Source organism: Pleurodeles waltl, chromosome 6 (assembly GCF_031143425.1).
Source record: "Pleurodeles waltl isolate 20211129_DDA chromosome 6, aPleWal1.hap1.20221129, whole genome shotgun sequence".
Lineage (NCBI taxonomy): Eukaryota > Metazoa > Chordata > Amphibia > Caudata > Salamandridae > Pleurodeles > Pleurodeles waltl.
Window position 1 is genome coordinate 582,677,149 of NC_090445.1, and position 20,282 is coordinate 582,697,430.

The 20,282-nt window shown below is 46.8% G+C and overlaps 1 protein-coding gene across 7 annotated transcripts in view; it reads right to left on the minus strand.

The window, feature by feature from the left end:
* Nucleotides 1–20,282, minus strand: part of SCUBE3 (signal peptide, CUB domain and EGF like domain containing 3) — a 993,478-nt gene that overhangs the window by 169,493 nt on the left and 803,703 nt on the right. For all 7 annotated transcript variants that reach the window (XM_069238811.1, XM_069238810.1, XM_069238808.1 and 4 more), the window contains one exon: nucleotides 15,558–15,761. In XM_069238811.1, the coding sequence (XP_069094912.1) occupies nucleotides 15,558–15,761 (204 nt within the window). The remainder of the gene's footprint in view (nucleotides 1–15,557; nucleotides 15,762–20,282) is intronic.

Below are 20,282 nucleotides of genomic sequence, written 5' to 3' on the forward strand. Positions count from 1 at the left end.
AGAGTAGTTGCTGGTGAGTCAAGCTTTTTCAGGCAAGTGAGCAGTATAGTTTTTGAGTTTATAATTCTTAGTGATAAACCTATACTTTGTTACTTATCTTACACAGTGCTGGTTGTTGGTGGTGTATTTGTCCAGTTAATTTTAGTAGGAAGGATCATGGCCAGCCGTAGGATGACCGCTCAGCAGGTTGTTAGTGTGCTTTTTGAGTCATCTTCTGACCATGAATATGAGACTGACTCTGCATCTGAGGCAGAGGAGGAAGTGCAGGATTCTGGAAGTGAATTTTCTGTCAGAGATGAATCATCTGATGATGAAGCCACTCTCAGTGCTGATGAAGGGCCTGTTTTAGAGGAGGACAGTGATGTGCCAATGGTGCAGGAGCCAGCGGCTGAAAGGCTTCCCATTGGAAGACCTGACGCATGGGTTGCACCAAACATGGAGCAGCCACAGTTGCCTGCGTTTACTGGTTTTCCAGGGTGTCGAGTTAATACGGAAAACTTTTTGCCCGTCAACTTTTTTGAGTTGTTTATGGACGATATATTTTTGGAAGAGATTGTTGAGCAGACTAATTTGTATGCAGAGCAGTTTTTGAGGGACAACGCTGCCAGACTTAGGCCACACTCTAGAGCTAGCCGGTGGATTCCCACAAATCTGGAAGAGTTGAAAAAGTTCTTGGGTTTAACTTTTTTGATGGGGCTGATAAGGAAGCCGTCGCTGTCTTCATATTGGTCTACTAGTCCCTTGATGGCAACTGCTATATTTCCTGCCATCATGAGTCGTAACCGGTATGAGCTTCTTCTTCGGATGTTGCATTTTGTAGATAATGCTTTAGCCTTGCCACGAGATCATCCTGATTCTGACCGTCTTTTTAAGATTAGACCTGTCCTTGATCATTTGGTAGATCGGTTTTCAGAGATCTATGTTCCAGGGAAAGAAATATCTGTAGATGAGTCTTTGGTCCTGTTCAAGGGTCGTTTGGTTTTTAGGCAGTACATTCCTAGCAAGAGGGCACGGTATGGAATTAAATTGTATATGCTGTCAGAAAGTAGTACAGGATATGTTTATAATTTCCGGGTCTACACTGGTAGGGATTCCAATATTGACCCCCCTGGTTGTCCTCCCACTTTTGGAGTTAGTGAGAAAATTGTGTGGGAACTTGGTAGACGACTGTTTAACAAAGGTCACCATTTATATGTAGATAACTTCTACACTGGAGTTCGGTTGTTCAAGGAGTTGTTCAGAGTGGACACTGTTGCTTGTGGCACAATCCGCTCTAATCGGAAAGGCTATCCAAAAGAGCTTGTCTGTAAAAAACTTGAGAAGGGACAGTGCAGTGCCTTGCGGAATGATGAGCTGCTAGCTCTGAAATTTGTAGACAAGAGGGATGTATACATGCTAAGCACCATCCATGATGAGAGTACTTCACCTGTGGCTGTTTGGGGTCAGGTTGCCGAAGTGCGCAAACCTGTGTGCATCTTAGACTATAATAAGCACATGGGTGGTGTTGATAGAGTAGATCAGAGGTTAGAACCTTACACTGCTGCTCGTAAGTCTTATGTGTGGTATAAGAAATTAGCGCTTCACTTGTTCCACTTGGCAACTTTTAATGCTTTTGTTGTGTTTAAGGATAGTTCTCCAGAGTCAAGGATGACATTTGTGAAATTTCAGGAGTCTATCATAGCTAGCCTTGTTGTGCTGGAACAGGCAAGAGTTCCTAGAGAAGCAGTGGTGGAGGATGTGGCTAGATTGAAAGATCGTCACTTTGCTGAGCACATTCCTCCCACGGCCAAAAAAAACTTTCCTGCTAAGAGATGTAGAGTCTGTGCTCGAAGAGGTATCAGGAAGGAGACTAGGATGTACTGCCCTGATTGTCCTTCAAAGCCTGGGCTGTGTGTGGGTGGCTGTTTCAGGAGCTACCACACACAGAAGAATTATTGGGAAATTCCGTGAGCGTAAACTGGTGTTTTATATTTTTATATGTTCGGTTTCACGGTTGGCATTAGTCATGTATTCAGTTAGAGCTTTTGTGTTTGTAGTTTTGTACTAATTTATGATTAGTGGTTTCTTTGTTGTTTAAAAACAAAAAAAGGGGGATGGCATGTGTAGAGTGGCGCTTGGCTGGCGGCGTGGGTGTGGTGGCGCTTGGCTGGCGGTGTGTGTGGGGTGGCGCTTGGCTGGCGGTGTGTGTGGGGTGGCGCTTGGCTGGCGGTGTGTGTGGGGTGGCGCTTGGCTGGCGGTGTGTGTGGGGTGGCACTGGGCTGGCGGTGTGTGTGGGGTGGCGCTTGGCTGGTGGTGTGGGTGGGGTGGCGCTTGGCTGGCAGTGCCGGCCAAACGCCAGTCCACACACTCATCAGCTGGTGTGATTGCTGTATCAGGCATGTGGGCGTATGAAAGTGATGGGCCCTTGACTGGCGCTCTCTGTGGATGCGAGTCTTGTAATGTGCTGGGCCCGTGGCTGGCGGCGTGAATGGTCTAGTGCATGTCATGTATGAAAGGTGTGTGAATGGACTGTAAAGCGGTTGGTGCCTTGTCGTGGCTTTACAGTTCACGAGCTGTGAGTCATTGGTTCAGTTTTTTGGCCTTTCAGTTATTACCAGTGCATTTCACTTTTGTGAAATCTCTTGTTAATAAAATTTGATCTACTGAACCATCACTCACCCTCCTGCCAAATCCAACCAGTATGTGTGGTACAAATGACAAAACCTGCTCCGCTGTAATCAGGCGTCGCAGCACACTTGAGACACGCTAGGTGCCTCAGGTGGGACCCCGATGATGAAGCATGCCACCAACTTGGTTGGTGGGTGAGGGGTCTTCTTCACATAACCTAAGTGTGTTTCTTTTCACAATTTTAGTGTTTGGCACATCACGGACGTATGTGCACACATCAAAGTGATATATTCCAAAAATACCTGTGTTTGGGGGGGAGGGCCCACCTATGTTTTTGGTCCTGGGTGCGGCCGTCATGTAGGGAAACCTACAAAATCCAGAAACTTTTTAAAACTAGGCACCCCAAGGAGTCTAGGGAGGTGTGGCTTGTGTGGCTCCCCCAACATTTTCTTACCCAGACTCCTCTGTAAACCTCACAATTTGCATAAAAAAGCATATTTTCCTGATTTTTCTTAGTAGGATCACCGCTCCAGCACAAAATTCCTACTCCCCAGTTTTCCCCTCAGTCTCCCAAGTAAAATGACACCTCACTTATGTGGGTCCCCAAAGCAGAGTCCGTCTAAAGATGTATAAAAGAATATGCCCTTATAAACTTGCTGTGCTATCCCTTCTAGCCCTTCAGGTTTTGGGCCTTATTATGTTGCAGGCACTTGGGCCACCCACACAAGTGAGGTATAATTTTTATCGGGAGACTTGGGGGAACGCTGGGTGGAAGGAAATTTGTGGCTCCTATCAGATTCCAGAACTTTCTGCCACAGAAATGTGAGGAACATGTGTTTTTTTAGCCAAATTTTGAGGTTTGCAAAGGATTCTGGGTAACAGAACCTGGTCCGAGCCCCGCAAGTCACCCCTCCTTGGATTCCCCTAGGTCTCTAGTTTTCAGAAATGCACAGGTTTGGTAGGTTTCCCTAGGCGCCGGGTGAGCTACAGGCCAAAATCCACAGGTAGGCACTGTTTTCTCCCAAAATTTTGGATGTGTCCACGTTGCGCTTTGCGGTGTTTCCTGTCGCCGGCACTAGGCCTACCCACGCAAGTGAGGTATCATTGTTATCGGGAGACTTGGGGGAACGCTGGGTGGAAGGAAATTTGTAGCTCCTCTCAGATTCCAGAACTTTCTGCCACAGAAATGTGAGGAACATGTGTTTTTTTAGCCAAATTTTGAGGTTTGCAAAGGATTCTGGGTAACAGAACCTGGTCCGAGCCCCGCAAATCACCCCTCCTTGGATTCCCCTAGGTCTCTAGTTTTCAGAAATGCACAGGTTTGGTAGGTTTCCCTAGGTGGCGGCTGAGCTAGAGGCCAAAATCTACAGGTAGGCACTTCGCAAAAAACACCTCTGTTTTTTTCCAAAATTTAGGATGTGTCCACGTTGCGCTTTGGGGTGTTTCCTGTCGCCGGCGCTAGGCCTACCCACGCAAGTGAGGTATCATTTTTATCGGGAGACTTGGGGGAACGCTGGGTGGAAGGAAATTTGTAGCTCCTCTCAGATTCCAGAACTTTCTGCCACAGAAATGTGAGGAACATGTGTTTTTTTAGCCAAATTTTGAGGTTTGCAAAGGATTCTGGGTAACAGAACCTGGTCCGAGCCCCGCAAGTCACCCCTCCTTGGATTCCCCTAGGTCTCTAGTTTTCAGAAATGCACAGGTTTGGTAGGTTTCCCTAGGTGCCGGCTGAGCTAGAGGCCAAAATCTACAGGTAGGCACTTCGCAAAAAACACCTCTGTTTTTTTCCAAAATTTAGGATGTGTCCACGTTGCGCTTTGGGGTGTTTCCTGTCGCCGGCGCTAGGCCTACCCACGCAAGTGAGGTATCATTTTTATCGGGAGACTTGGGGGAACGCTGGGTGGAAGGAAATTTGTAGCTCCTCTCAGATTCCAGAACTTTCTGCCACAGAAATGTGAGGGACATGTGTTTTTTTAGCCAAATTTTGAGGTTTGCAAAGGATTCTGGGTAACAGAACCTGGTCTGAGCCCCGCAAGTCACCCCTCCTTGGATTCCCCTAGGTCTCTAGTTTTCAGAAATGCACAGGTTTGGTAGGTTTCCCTAGGTGGCGGCTGAGCTAGAGGCCAAAATCTACAGGTAGTCACTTTGCTAAAAACAGCTCTGTTTTCTGTGATATGTCCACGTTGTGTTTTGGGGCATATCCTGTCGCGGGCGCTAGGCCTACCCACACAAGTGAGGTATCATTTTTATCGGGAGACGTGGGGGAACGCTGGGTGGAAGGAAATTTGTGGCTCCTCTCAGATTCCAGAACTTTCTGCCACAGAAATGTGAGGAACATGTGTTTTTTTAGCCAAATTTTGAGGTTTGCAAAGGATTCTGGGTAACAGAACCTGGTCCGAGCCACACAAGTCACCCCTCCTTGGATTCCCCTAGGTCTCTAGTTTTCAGAAATGCACAGGTTTGGTAGGTTTCCCTAGGTGGCGGCTGAGCTAGAGGCCAAAATCTACAGGAAGTCACTTTGGTAAAAACAGCTCTGTTTTCGGTGATATGTCCACGTTGTGTTTTGGGGCATATCCTGTCGCGGGCGCTAGGCCTACCCACACAAGTGAGGTATCATTTTTATCGGGAGACGTGGGGGAACGCTGGGTGGAAGGAAATTTGTGGCTCCTCTCAGATTCCAGAACTTTCTGCCACAGAAATGTGAGGAACATGTGTTTTTTTAGCCAAATTTTGAGGTTTGCAAAGGATTCTGGGTAACAGAACCTGGTCCGAGCCACACAAGTCACCCCTCCTTGGATTCCCCTAGGTCTCTAGGTTTCAGAAATGCACAGGTTTGGTAGGTTTCCCTAGGTGGCGGCTGAGCTAGAGGCCAAAATCTACAGGTAGTCACTTTGCTAAAAACAGCTCTGTTTTCTGTGATATGTCCACGTTGTGTTTGGGGGCATATCCTGTCGCGGGCGCTAGGCCTACCCACACAAGTGAGGTATCATTTTTATCGGGAGACGTGGGGGAACGCTGGGTGGAAGGAAATTTGTGGCTCCTCTCAGATTCCAGAACTTTCTGCCACAGAAATGTGAGGAACATGTGTTTTTTTAGCCAAATTTTGAGGTTTGCAAAGGATTCTGGGTAACAGAACCTGGTCCGAGCCACACAAGTCACCCCTCCTTGGATTCCCCTAGGTCTCTAGTTTTCAGAAATGCACAGGTTTGGTAGGTTTCCCTAGGCGCCGGGTGAGCTACAGGCCAAAATCCACAGGTAGGCACTGTTTTCTCCCAAAATTTTGGATGTGTCCACGTTGCGCTTTGCGGTGTTTCCTGTCGCCGGCACTAGGCCTACCCACGCAAGTGAGGTATCATTGTTATCGGGAGACTTGGGGGAACGCTGGGTGGAAGGAAATTTGTAGCTCCTCTCAGATTCCAGAACTTTCTGCCACAGAAATGTGAGGAACATGTGTTTTTTTAGCCAAATTTTGAGGTTTGCAAAGGATTCTGGGTAACAGAACCTGGTCCGAGCCCCGCAAATCACCCCTCCTTGGATTCCCCTAGGTCTCTAGTTTTCAGAAATGCACAGGTTTGGTAGGTTTCCCTAGGTGGCGGCTGAGCTAGAGGCCAAAATCTACAGGTAGGCACTTCGCAAAAAACACCTCTGTTTTTTTCCAAAATTTAGGATGTGTCCACGTTGCGCTTTGGGGTGTTTCCTGTCGCCGGCGCTAGGCCTACCCACGCAAGTGAGGTATCATTTTTATCGGGAGACTTGGGGGAACGCTGGGTGGAAGGAAATTTGTAGCTCCTCTCAGATTCCAGAACTTTCTGCCACAGAAATGTGAGGAACATGTGTTTTTTTAGCCAAATTTTGAGGTTTGCAAAGGATTCTGGGTAACAGAACCTGGTCCGAGCCCCGCAAGTCACCCCTCCTTGGATTCCCCTAGGTCTCTAGTTTTCAGAAATGCACAGGTTTGGTAGGTTTCCCTAGGTGCCGGCTGAGCTAGAGGCCAAAATCTACAGGTAGGCACTTCGCAAAAAACACCTCTGTTTTTTTCCAAAATTTAGGATGTGTCCACGTTGCGCTTTGGGGTGTTTCCTGTCGCCGGCGCTAGGCCTACCCACGCAAGTGAGGTATCATTTTTATCGGGAGACTTGGGGGAACGCTGGGTGGAAGGAAATTTGTAGCTCCTCTCAGATTCCAGAACTTTCTGCCACAGAAATGTGAGGGACATGTGTTTTTTTAGCCAAATTTTGAGGTTTGCAAAGGATTCTGGGTAACAGAACCTGGTCCGAGCCCCGCAAGTCACCCCTCCTTGGATTCCCCTAGGTCTCTAGTTTTCAGAAATGCACAGGTTTGGTAGGTTTCCCTAGGTGGCGGCTGAGCTAGAGGCCAAAATCTACAGGTAGTCACTTTGCTAAAAACAGCTCTGTTTTCTGTGATATGTCCACGTTGTGTTTTGGGGCATATCCTGTCGCGGGCGCTAGGCCTACCCACACAAGTGAGGTATCATTTTTATCGGAAGACGTGGGGGAACGCTGGGTGGAAGGAAATTTGTGGCTCCTCTCAGATTCCAGAACTTTCTGCCACAGAAATGTGAGGAACATGTGTTTTTTTAGCCAAATTTTGAGGTTTGCAAAGGATTCTGGGTAACAGAACCTGGTCCGAGCCACACAAGTCACCCCTCCTTGGATTCCCCTAGGTCTCTAGTTTTCAGAAATGCACAGGTTTGGTAGGTTTCCCTAGGTGGCGGCTGAGCTAGAGGCCAAAATCTACAGGTAGTCACTTTGGTAAAAACAGCTCTGTTTTCGGTGATATGTCCACGTTGTGTTTTGGGGCATATCCTGTCGCGGGCGCTAGGCCTACCCACACAAGTGAGGTATCATTTTTATCGGGAGACGTGGGGGAACGCTGGGTGGAAGGAAATTTGTGGCTCCTCTCAGATTCCAGAACTTTCTGCCACAGAAATGTGAGGAACATGTGTTTTTTTAGCCAAATTTTGAGGTTTGCAAAGGATTCTGGGTAACAGAACCTGGTCCGAGCCACACAAGTCACCCCTCCTTGGATTCCCCTAGGTCTCTAGTTTTCAGAAATGCACAGGTTTGGTAGGTTTCCCTAGGTGGCGGCTGAGCTAGAGGCCAAAATCTACAGGTAGTCACTTTGCTAAAAACAGCTCTGTTTTCTGTGATATGTCCACGTTGTGTTTGGGGGCATATCCTGTCGCGGGCGCTAGGCCTACCCACACAAGTGAGGTATCATTTTTATCGGGAGACGTGGGGGAACGCTGGGTGGAAGGAAATTTGTGGCTCCTCTCAGATTCCAGAACTTTCTGCCACAGAAATGTGAGGAACATGTGTTTTTTTAGCCAAATTTTGAGGTTTGCAAAGGATTCTGGGTAACAGAACCTGGTCCGAGCCACACAAGTCACCCCTCCTTGGATTCCCCTAGGTCTCTAGTTTTCAGAAATGCACAGGTTTGGTAGGTTTCCCTAGGTGGCGGCTGAGCTAGAGGCCAAAATCTACAGGTAGTCACTTTGCTAAAAACAGCTCTGTTTTCTGTGATATGTCCACGTTGTGTTTGGGGGCATATCCTGTCGCGGGCGCTAGGCCTACCCACACAAGTGAGGTATCATTTTTATCGGGAGACGTGGGGGAACGCTGGGTGGAAGGAAATTTGTGGCTCCTCTCAGATTCCAGAACTTTCTGCCACAGAAATGTGAGGAACATGTGTTTTTTTAGCCAAATTTTGAGGTTTGCAAAGGATTCTGGGTAACAGAACCTGGTCCGAGCCACACAAGTCACCCCTCCTTGGATTCCCCTAGGTCTCTAGTTTTCAGAAATGCACAGGTTTGGTAGGTTTCCCTAGGTGGCGGCTGAGCTAGAGGCCAAAATCTACAGGAAGTCACTTTGGTAAAAACAGCTCTGTTTTCGGTGATATGTCCACGTTGTGTTTTGGGGCATATCCTGTCGCGGGCGCTAGGCCTACCCACACAAGTGAGGTATCATTTTTATCGGGAGACGTGGGGGAACGCTGGGTGGAAGGAAATTTGTGGCTCCTCTCAGATTCCAGAACTTTCTGCCACAGAAATGTGAGGAACATGTGTTTTTTTAGCCAAATTTTGAGGTTTGCAAAGGATTCTGGGTAACAGAACCTGGTCCGAGCCACACAAGTCACCCCTCCTTGGATTCCCCTAGGTCTCTAGGTTTCAGAAATGCACAGGTTTGGTAGGTTTCCCTAGGTGGCGGCTGAGCTAGAGGCCAAAATCTACAGGTAGTCACTTTGCTAAAAACAGCTCTGTTTTCTGTGATATGTCCACGTTGTGTTTGGGGGCATATCCTGTCGCGGGCGCTAGGCCTACCCACACAAGTGAGGTATCATTTTTATCGGGAGACGTGGGGGAACGCTGGGTGGAAGGAAATTTGTGGCTCCTCTCAGATTCCAGAACTTTCTGCCACAGAAATGTGAGGAACATGTGTTTTTTTAGCCAAATTTTGAGGTTTGCAAAGGATTCTGGGTAACAGAACCTGGTCCGAGCCACACAAGTCACCCCTCCTTGGATTCCCCTAGGTCTCTAGTATTCAGAAATGCATAGGTTTGGTAGGTTTCCCTAGGTGGCGGCTGAGCTAGAGGCCAAAATCTACAGGTAGTCACTTTGCTAAAAACAGCTCTGTTTTCTGTGATATGTCCACGTTGTGTTTTGGGGCATATCCTGTCGCGGGCGCTAGGCCTACCCACACAAGTGAGGTATCATTTTTATCGGGAGACGTGGGGGAACGCTGGGTGGAAGGAAATTTGTGGCTCCTCTCAGATTCCAGAACTTTCTGCCACAGAAATGTGAGGAACATGTGTTTTTTTTAGCCAAATTTTGAGGTTTGCAAAGGATTCTGGGTAACAGAACCTGGTCCGAGCCCCGCAAGTCACCCCTCCTTGGATCCCCCTAGGTCTCTAGTTTTCAGAAATGCACAGGTTTGGTAGGTTTCCCTAGGTGGCGGCTGAGCTAGAGGCCAAAATCTACAGGTAGTCACTTTGCTAAAAACAGCTCTGTTTTCTGTGATATGTCCACGTTGTGTTTTGGGGCATATCCTGTCGCGGGCGCTAGGCCTACCCACACAAGTGAGGTATCATTTTTATCGGGAGACGTGGGGGAACGCTAGGTGGAAGGACATTTGTGGCTCCTCTCAGATTCCAGAACTTTCTGCCACAGAAATGTGAGGAACATGTGTTTTTTTAGCCAAATTTTGAGGTTTGCAAAGGATTCTGGGTAACCGAACCTGGTCCGAGCCACACAAGTCACCCCTCCTTGGATTCCCCTAGGTCTCTAGTTTTCAGAAATGCACAGGTTTGATAGGTTTCCCTAGGTGGCGGCTGAGCTAGAGGCCAAAATCTACAGGTAGTCACTTTGCTAAAAACAGCTCTGTTTTCTGTGATGTGTCCAGGTTGTGTTTTGGGGCATATCCTGTCGCGGGCGCTAGGCCTACCCACACAAGTGAGGTATCATTTTTATCGGGAGACGTGGGGGAATGCTGGGTGGAAGGAAATTTGTCGCTCCTCTCAGATTCCAGAACTTTTTGCCACAGAAATGTGAGGAACATGTGTTTTTTTAGCCAAATTTTGAGGTTTGCAAAGGATTCTGGGTAACAGAACCTGGTCCGAGCCACACAAGTCACCCCTCCTTGGATTCCCCTAGGTCTCTAGTTTTCAGAAATGCACAGGTTTGGTAGGTTTCCCTAGGTGGCGGCTGAGCTAGAGGCCAAAATCTACAGGTAGTCACTTTGCTAAAAACAGCTCTGTTTTCTGTGATGTGTCCACGTTGTGTTTTGGGGCATATCCTGTCGCGGGCGCTAGGCCTACCCAAACAAGTGAGGTATCATTTTTATCGGGAGACTTGGGGGAACATAGAATAGCAAAACAAGTGTTATTGCCCCTTGTCTTTCTCTACATTTATTCCTTCCAAATATAGGGGTGTGTGTAAAAAAGACATCTATTTGAGAAATTCCATGTAATTCACGTGCTACTATGGTCACCCCGGAATTCAGAGATGTGCAAATAACCACTGCTCCTCAACACCTTATCTTGTGCCCTTTTTGGAAATGCAAAGGTTTTCTTGATAGCTATTTTTTACTCCTTATATTTCAGCAAATGAATTACTGTATACCCGGTATAGAATGAAAACGCACTGCAGGGTGCAGCTCATTTATTGGCTCTGGGTTCCTCGGGATCTTGATGAACCTACAAACCCTATATATTCCCGCAACCAGAGGAGTCCAGCAGACGTAACGGTATATTGCTTTCGATAATCTGACATTGCAGGGAAAAGTTACAGAGTAAAAAGTAGAGAAAAATTTATGTTTTTTTCACCTCAATTTCAATATTTTTCTTTTTCAGCTGTTATTTTCTGTAGGAAACCCTTGTAGGATCTACACAAATGATCCCTTGCTGAATTCAGAATTTTGTCTACTTTTCAGAAATGTTTAGGTTTCTGGGATCCAGCATTGGTTTCATGACCATATCGGTCACTGACTGGAAGGAGGCTGAAAGCACAAAAAATTGCACAAATGGGGTATGCCCCAGTAAAATGCCAAAATTGTGTTGAAAAATTGGGTTTTCGGATTCAAGTCTGCCTGTTCCTGAAAGCTGGGAAGCTGCTGAGTTTAGCACCGCAAACCCTTTGTTGATGCCATTTTCAGGGGAAAAACCACAAGCCTTCTTCTGCAGCCCCTTTTTCCAATTTTTTTGAAAAAAACGAAATTTTCACTGTATTTTGGCCAATTTCTTGGCCTCCTTCAGGGGAACCCACAAAGTCTGGGTACCTTTAGAATCCCTAGGATGTTGGAAAAAAAGGACGCAAATTTGGCTTGGTTAGCTTATGTGGACAAAAAGTTATGAGGGCCTAAGCGCGAACTGCCCCAAATAGGCAAAAAAAGGCCTGGCACAGGAGGGGGAAAAGGCCTGGCAGCGAAGTGGTTAAACACTCCTTCAAATATCAGGAGAACCAGGACACCTCCAATATGAAAATTCAATTTATTTCAGCACAAAATCTGTGATGAAATAAATTGAATTTTCATATTGGAGGTGTCCTGGTTCTCCTGATATTTGAAGGAGTGTTTAAGGTTATATTAGGGTCTCTCGGAACCCATCCAGGACCGCTGTGTGGAGCACCTGCATTCCGGGACTTGGTTACGAATATATATATATATATATATATATATATATATATATATATATATAGAGAGAGAGAGAGAGAGAGAGATTGAGATTGAGAGATTTTATGTATATATATATTTTTTTTTCACTGAACAAACCGAAGTTACGGGAATTCTATAGTTGGTTTCAGGTTTTACGTGCACAAAACCATAGAACTGAAACTATAACTCGTTCCCTAAGGTAAACTATAACTTGCACTGTGGCCAGGCACAGTTTTAACATCAGTATTTTTATTGCAAATGTTGTAGTTATATTATGAATGCTGTCATACAAGTTGTTATTACTGATGTAAGTAGCAGTGCATGGCGACGGTGCAACCCAGGACCACACTCAGGGCACCCAGTGTGCAGTGTTGGGGACCGCGGTGGGAGCCTTAATGCCCCTGCAGTCCCTGCTGGCTCCCTGCCTACAGCAGGAACCAACATTGCTCCTGCACACACTAAGCAGCAAAAAACGCTGCTCCCTGTGTGATTTAGCAATTCTGTCATCTGTTTTCCTGCCCGACAACAGATGAAAAGACTGCTCCCAGCGAGTGGGAGCAGTTTACCTTCTTCCGCTTGCTGGGAGCGGACCTACTGTTTCCTCTCACTTGGCGGGAGCAGTCAAAGCTCCTGTCAAGTGACAACAAACAACTATACCCCAACAGTGGGCACCTTGGTACGCAGGGAGTCGGCCCTTGGGGGTGGTGGTTCCCAGGGCCAATAATAGCTCCAGGAGGGAGGCCGTGTGGCCCCCCTCCTTTGCTTTTTCAGGGCCTGCCCCAGGGAGATGGTGGTCCCCAGGGCCAAAAAATGGCCCAGGAGGGGGCCAGCATGCACCCCCCTCCTCAAAATCAATTATATATGCCCGGGGACCTGGCTCACCCGGGGGCTCAAGTATAAACAAGTGCATGAGTCAGTTCTGGGATTTTTGTATATATTTTTTTTTTGTGTGGAATCAAGGATCCTCTACGATTTTCAAGGGGACATAAAAAAATGCTTTTTGGCCAAATATAAGGGGGCAGAGTAGGAATTCCCTGACCCCCTATGGGTGGTGTTGGGGTCCCTCAGGGAATTCCTACTCTGCCCCCTTCTCTTTATTTTGTTTTTGACGACTTGGATGAGTTTGAGTCTAAAACGGCTACCAACACTTCCTGGTTGAAGTGTTGGCAGTCAATCAGATTTCAGAATGAGATCCGTCGGATCCGCTTCCCTAGATATCTATATTTCTTTTTCCTTTAATATTTAAAAAAACTACTGAACAGATTTGCACCAAATCACAAAAAGAGATCTTCCTGGATTAAGATCTAGCTTTCTTCCAAATATGGTGTAATTCAGTTCTACGGTTCTGGCTGTAGTCGTGTTCAAAATCCAAATGGTAAATTGCATGGGCAAAACGCGTTTTAGGACCCCCATCTTTTTCTCGGCCCGCTTGTCGAATCACCCTGAAACATTTAAGACAGCAGCTGAAGTAATTAGCGTACGAGTTTTTAAAATTTTGTGAAGATTCATCAAATGGTGCCAAAAGTTATTGGCAAAACAAAAAACATGTTGTCTATGTGAATTAGGGCCAATCTATAACAACTTACCGGCGACTGCTAGTAGGTAATATGTATATTTACCATTGTGGATAAGGTCAAAAGTGTTTTTATATGGGCATGTTCCTCATGACATTATATGGGCGTGTTTATAGACAGTTGCTTTGCTGACAAACACAGAGGCCCCGATTCTGAGTTACAGGGTACGTGCAGGTGCAACTAAGCGACCGTAATTAGTGGTACTATGCACTGATGCCCCGGAGCACTGTGCATTTACGAGTTACACCTCGTAGAGTGGTGAATAACCAATTTAATGGACGTAAAATGGCATGCAATTCCATGTGGATACCTGCTCCCATTAAACACCTGCTTTGACCAAGTGGTAAATGGGAGCACGGGCTTCGGTTTGGAGGCAGGGTATAATTTGTAGGGGGGCGGGGGAAGAGATGGTCTGGCAAGGGGACACATGCTTCCCCTTATCATATAAAAAGATCTAGCTGGGCAAAGTTTGAGACCTGACTGCTGTGCAGCCGAAGCCTAAGGCCATTTTACTGGCTGGAATTACCAGCAGGCCTCAGTGTGCCTGCATGTGGAAAAACTGGATGCTGGAACACTGGTCCTGTTATGATCAGGCAGAGCAGAATTCCATATGTGAATTCCACTCCACCTGTTTTGGAATAGGGTCCAGAATGTTTTGTAAATTGTTTGAAGACTAACCTGGAACACTAGATGCAGAAGCACACAATTCATAGGATCATATGAAATATCATTGCCCCAAAACAGTTTCACTGATGTAATGTGCTGTGCTTTTAACCACAACACTAAACATTGTGGGGCATGTAGTTTACTTTTTCCACATTTCTGGACTAATTTAGGTGTTGCTGGAGTGAGAGGAATACTGAAGCCCCACCAAATCTGTGGTCCCCTTGATCTATTAAGAACCACTGGATCCATTGGTGGAAATCCATGCCATAGCAGTTCACTGTTATAGGACTGCTGATTCAGTGATGGGAGGATGGGCCAACAGTCACTCATGTTTTACTCATCAGTCAGGTATGTCAGAAACCAGCAGTGTTAAATGCCCCCCTCACACAAACACACACAGGTTCCTAAGTGTCAGGCCGTTTAGTTATATTCAGCAAAAACCATTTTCTGCTTTGGCAGTTTTTTCCACTAAACAAAGAGGTTTGCTGAGAGGGAGCTTTAAACATGGCACATACGTCTGTGACATGAGCTGCAGTGCTCCCTTCACAACAAAGATCCCACCAAGCGAGTTAGGCAGCTACAAATATGGCAGGTGGTCCAGAAACAAAGGACAGCCCGCTGCTGACCTGGCAGAATGGCAAGAAGCCCTGTCAGGGCTAAATATGGCACCACATTTTTAATTCTCAACGGTGTTGTTTAAAAGTCAGGACTGGCTGAAGGTACCACACACAGCATAGTGCCACAAGACAGCCATGGCTGCCACACATGATTTCCCTGATATTAAAACAAACATTGGCTGCTCAACTCAATGCAGTCTTCTATACATTGCAAGTCTTTGCAAAATCAAAACTGCCTCAATTTGCAATCATGGGCCATTTTGTTAGCTTTCTAATTCGCTAATTCGGGGCATTTTATTTTGGTGTCTGAGTTAATTTTCTGTCCCAGGCCAACACTGGCCACCATGCCACAAGACTTCTTAATACAAATAGAGCTAGAAGTTATAGGCCACTGAAATTACGAGTCCCACTGGAACCCTGCATATTTGGTGCATTTCACACAAAGAATCAAAGAAACCAGGTGGATTCTCAGTTTAAATAGGTGAGGTTGGGGAGATAAAGAATGAGGACTAATCAGGGGAACTGCGAGTGGAATTACAAATGCCCTTTTTACTTTGTAATTTCTCTGGGGACACTCTGGCCCCGTTGGTAAAACCAAGTAACTCTGCCACCCTACTTCCATAGAATTACCAATGCTAGAATATTGGTAAGTCTTGAAAAAGAGTAACTGGGTACAGTTACAAGGACCTCTGAATAAGACCAACATTTCACAAATATTCTACTGTCCAGGAAAAGCTTTGCATGTTCTCTTCCGTCTTCTCAGTGCTAATTTGTTATACAGAGGTGCTTAATCACTGTCACCCATTAACTGATGCTGTACTGGATGAACTTATTCCTCTAGCGCTAGGGAGAACCTAACACATCATATACCAAAAACAACACCCCTGCCTCTTACATCTATGTGCCTTCTGTAGTGTTTGCCTTACCACACTTAGATGCCACCCTCTGCTGTCCTGGGCCACAGGTCTCCTGTTTCTCCGTGGACATGCTCAGCTTTTGTGCAACTTCATACTCCATGCCAGCAAATCGAATCAGGAAGCGCTCCTGGTTTATAGATTTCTTCAAGGATTTGATAGCTGCCTTCAGCTTTTTCTCCACCTTCAAGCGCAGGCAGGGCAGGTTACAGCTCGCTGCATGGAAGAAGGAGGCATTTTGACACATGTATTCACTGTGCACCTCTCCTAGTTCAATGGTACTGTCTCACATACACACCAGACCTAACATCTGCCACCCAAGACTCTGAAGTCACCATCAAGAATATTTCTGGTCAACTCAATTGTGATACTAAGCTTCTGTCATATCACATCTGAAGTCACAACCCACAAGAGTAAATTTACCACAAATTCAACATACTTAATGACTTAAAAATCAAGAAAAACATTTGCCCTCTGGCTGATTGTGCACAACCATAAAGCAGATGCAAACCTTTGGTCTTTGCTCAGCTTATTCAGGCCACCTTACCTGTACTCTCACTTATTGAGGCACCATCATAAATATCTGAGAAAAGACTAATGGCATTACTTAGAGTTCAGTGAACAGGGTAATCTGACCAAAAATGTATACGCCAGCCACCAAACTTGCCTTTCCCTGCTTCCATTTAATTTATCGGGAATCACCAGGATGCTGGCATGTATGATAGCTCTGCTTGTGGAAACTTTTGCCTTATAGCATAGCTGGTATTGGTGCTTCAGTCAACGTCATCAGAACATCTGCCAAATTGATGGTGGGTATTCTAATGTCATTTTTTTCAGTTTGGGACCGCCAGGGGAAGCAAGGGGGTCCCTAACAAAAAATAAGATGAATGATCCTCACACACTGAGAAAAAAGCTTCCAGCACATCAGGACATTTATTTTTTCAAAACAAAACTACTGCTTTCAGAGTTTGTTTTTGAAAAACAAAAAACTGCAGTGGGAGTGCTTTAAAGATTACACATCCACAGCAAAACTTCATTGGTTTCAGCGGGATCAGTGTGGCGATTGTCTGGTGAAAGCACAGCCATCTCTTCCTGTCTGGTGGAGATTTTTAATTGTGGTGGGCTGTACTCCACGTGGTCAGTGTATTGCATTTTATCCCTGATCTGGAAGAGTACATTTCACTATTCTCGAAATTTGGCTAAAGTTCTGTTATAGGCTTTTGGGAAGAGACCAAGGAATTACAACATAAATTGGTGGTTTACTCGCCCCGCCAAACTACTGGTTCTCCCCATCTCATTTAGAAGTAGGCGATCCACAAGGTTTGAATGGTAGAGGGCCAGCAGGTTCCACCAAAGACCCATCCACTACTGGATAGCCATTTCAGAGTGACAGTTGCCCTGCTCTGTTTCCAGGACTGTCATGGAAAGCATGGCAGTCCATGACAGGGGAATCAGTTAATGTCCTGGAGTGAATATATTAGGGCCACTGATGTTTTTATTTAAATCAGACTCCCGCTTTGGGATTTCTTCTTTGAAAACAAACAGAAATGCTGTCTGGGCCAAAACAACATTTACCTCACTCTATAGAGAAGTTGCTGGTACACCAGCTACACTATACGCTCAGAGATTCCCATGAGGCAGGAGGGGATCTCTAAATATGGTGAGCAGGCTTCTACTACAAGTAACCCCTAACAATGCCCACAGCAAGGTGTTAATGGGCTACAGACAATGCTAACAGCAACACCACAGCAACACCTCCGACAACGGTGCCAAAAGTGGTCCACCTGTCGTGAGTAACAGCATGACCCAAATTTATCCCAACAGCAGCCATATACAGTCTTCATAGAGAGATGCCTTTCTGCCGGGAGGACATAACAGACCTCGAGAGAAAGACTGAAAACTCTCAACTGCTGGTGCTCAATCTCCAAGCATGAAGGTGAAGACTGTGTAGGTTTGGGGGCAAGACCTTGCCCTGTTGCTGCAACAGGAGATCCTTCAGAATGGGCAGCTTCCCAAGACTGCCCAGAGGACCAATGCTCATGCTCAGAGTTCAGGATATCAAGCAGTCTGTGCTCAATCCAGAGCTATAAAGAATGGCTTGGGTCCGGTCTTTCCTGATCTTGTTGAGAACCTAGACAGGATTGGTATCGGCAGAAAGGCATACAGGAGTCCCACATTCCACTCAAAACGTAATGCGCTTCTGAGTGAGAACCGCACAGAAGTGCTGACATTGTGAGTTCTCAGCAGAGCAAACAGATAGAGCCAAGGCTTTCCCCACATGCAGCAGAGACCTTGTGCCACCTCCAGATGTACACGACATTCATGATCTGCAAGGCGTTGATGGCTGAGTTTGTCAGCCCTGGGATCCAATGAGCCTGCCAGGTGCTGCACGACCAGAAGGATGTTCTGGTGCTCTGGCTAAGTCCAGAGGCGAAGAGCCTCCTGGCACAGGGCCCACAACCCCACCACACCCTGTATGTTGCAATACCACATAGAGGTGGTGTTGTATGTGAATATCTGAACCAGCCTTCCTTTGATGGATGGAAGGTAGACTTTCAATGCCACAGCAACTTCCCTCAGCTCCAGAAGGTTGATGTGGAGCTGGGACTCTACCGGAGACCTCTGGTCTACAAATCACCCTGGTGACTGCCCAACCCAGAAGTGATGCATCTGTCAGCACTGTCTACTCTGGGTGGGGGATGAAAAGAGGTCTGCCTCTGGGCCAATCATAGTTCTTCAGCCACCACTGTAGATCTTGGGCAGTCCTCTCCAATATCTGGATCAGGATGGAGAGATTTCCCTGATACGGCACCCACTTGGATTTCAGGTCTCACTCAGAGCCCTCATGTGCCGTGGGGCTTGCTTCACCAGCAGGAAGACATGAGACCCAGCAGTCTCAGAGTCAGTCTCACCAAAATTCAAGATAGAGGCAGAAATGTCAGAATCATAGCCTAAATATCCGGAGCTAACCACTACGGAGGATAGGTGCAAACTGATAATGTTCCCAGAATGTCTCTGTTGAAACGGAGCATCTGAGAGGGGGTCAGGTGTGTCTTCAGCACATTGATTGTTAACACAAGCAAATGCAGGAAGTTCGCCATAGTCTGGAGGTGGGTGAGGACTGCCTGGGGCAAGCCCGCGTTGAACAGCTAGCCATCAAGATAGGGGCAGCCTGGAACCCTGACCTCCGTAGATGTGCTGCAACCACCACCATTACTTCAGTGAACATCCAAAGGGCACTGGTAAGGCATAAATGAAGCACAGCAAACTGGAAACACTTGAGGCCCACCATGAACCAAAGGTAATGCCTGTGGATTGGTAGGACGGGGATGTGGAAATAATTCTCCAAAAAGGTCCAGTGCTACTATCCAGTCTCCAGGGTCCAGCACAGGCAGTACCTGAGCCAATGTGAGCATCTTGAATTTCACTTTTTGTAAAGAGTAGTTTAGAAGGTGTAGGTCTAATATAGCACAGAGGCCTCCATAATTAAGAAAGTAGTGAGAATAATAAACATGCCCTACTTCAGGTGTGGGCAGCTTGTGAATGGCTCCTTTGGCCAGAAGAGTCTGCTCTTCCTGACAGAACATGGAGAGATGGTCATCATCAGCTGTTCTTGGGATGGCGGCAAAGGTGGATGGGTTTCCACAAATGGAAGGCTGTACCCGTTCCGCACAAACTGAAAAACCCATTTGTCAGAAGTTATTTCAGATCACTGATCCTGCTACCAACGGGATGGATCTGCTGAATGGGGGTACAATAAAGAGGCTTAGAGGCGGCTGCCGCCAGAGGGGAGAAGGACTGAACAGCTCACTGAGTCTGACTCCTGTGTCCTCTTTGGGATACTCTACCCTACCGATAAAAGGACTGAGCATGTGATGTGCATCAGAGTACAGCTGATACTGCGAACACCCATTCGCGCCACGGCCGCAGTAAGGGTGAAAGGACTGCTGTTGGGACCGAGCAGATAGGGAAAGCCCAAGAGATCTGAAACCCGGCTCAACTGAAAGTGCTCCAGCGCCAAATCAGCTTGGTTGCTAATTAGGTGGGAGCCATCAAAGTGCATGTCAATCAGGGATGCCTGGACATTCCCCAAGAACCTAGTGACAACAAGGTGTGGCAAAGCAGCACCGCCAAAGAGGCCATGGCTCTGCCTAGGGAGCCTGTGCTATCCAACCCACACCTGATGGCTAACTTTGCTGCATCCCAACCATCTGCTAAGCTTGGCTGTGGGTAGCACGGCCTTCCGCAGAAAGCAAGGGAAGCCACTGTGCAACTAAGCCCCACAATGCACAGGAATATAGGCCTAAGAGGCATGAGGTGTTCACCAACCGAAAAGGCTAGGCAGGTGGGAAAGAAAATATGCTTCCTAAAGGTCTTCAGCATCTTCAATTCCCTGTAGGGGAATGCAATTGGGTTGGAAGTTGAGGCCTGCACAACCAGAGAGGGGTGCTGGGAGCGCAAGGTTGGGTCTCCTGGGGTAAGGGAGATGCACTGGGCAATAATGCGGTGTAAGGAGCTCCTGTGCAGAGTTTAGCCCAAGCCCCCATGAGATCGTCAGTGAGAACTTCATTAAAGGGAAGCAGTGGTTCAGCCAAACCGGCTCCTGGGTGAAGTAACTCTGTCAAGATGTTGATCTTGATCTCAACAACAGACAGCTTAAGGTCAAGAACCTCTGCCACACTGTGCATCATGGTGGCAAAATATGGGCCTTCCTCTAATACAGGGCCTGGAAGAGAA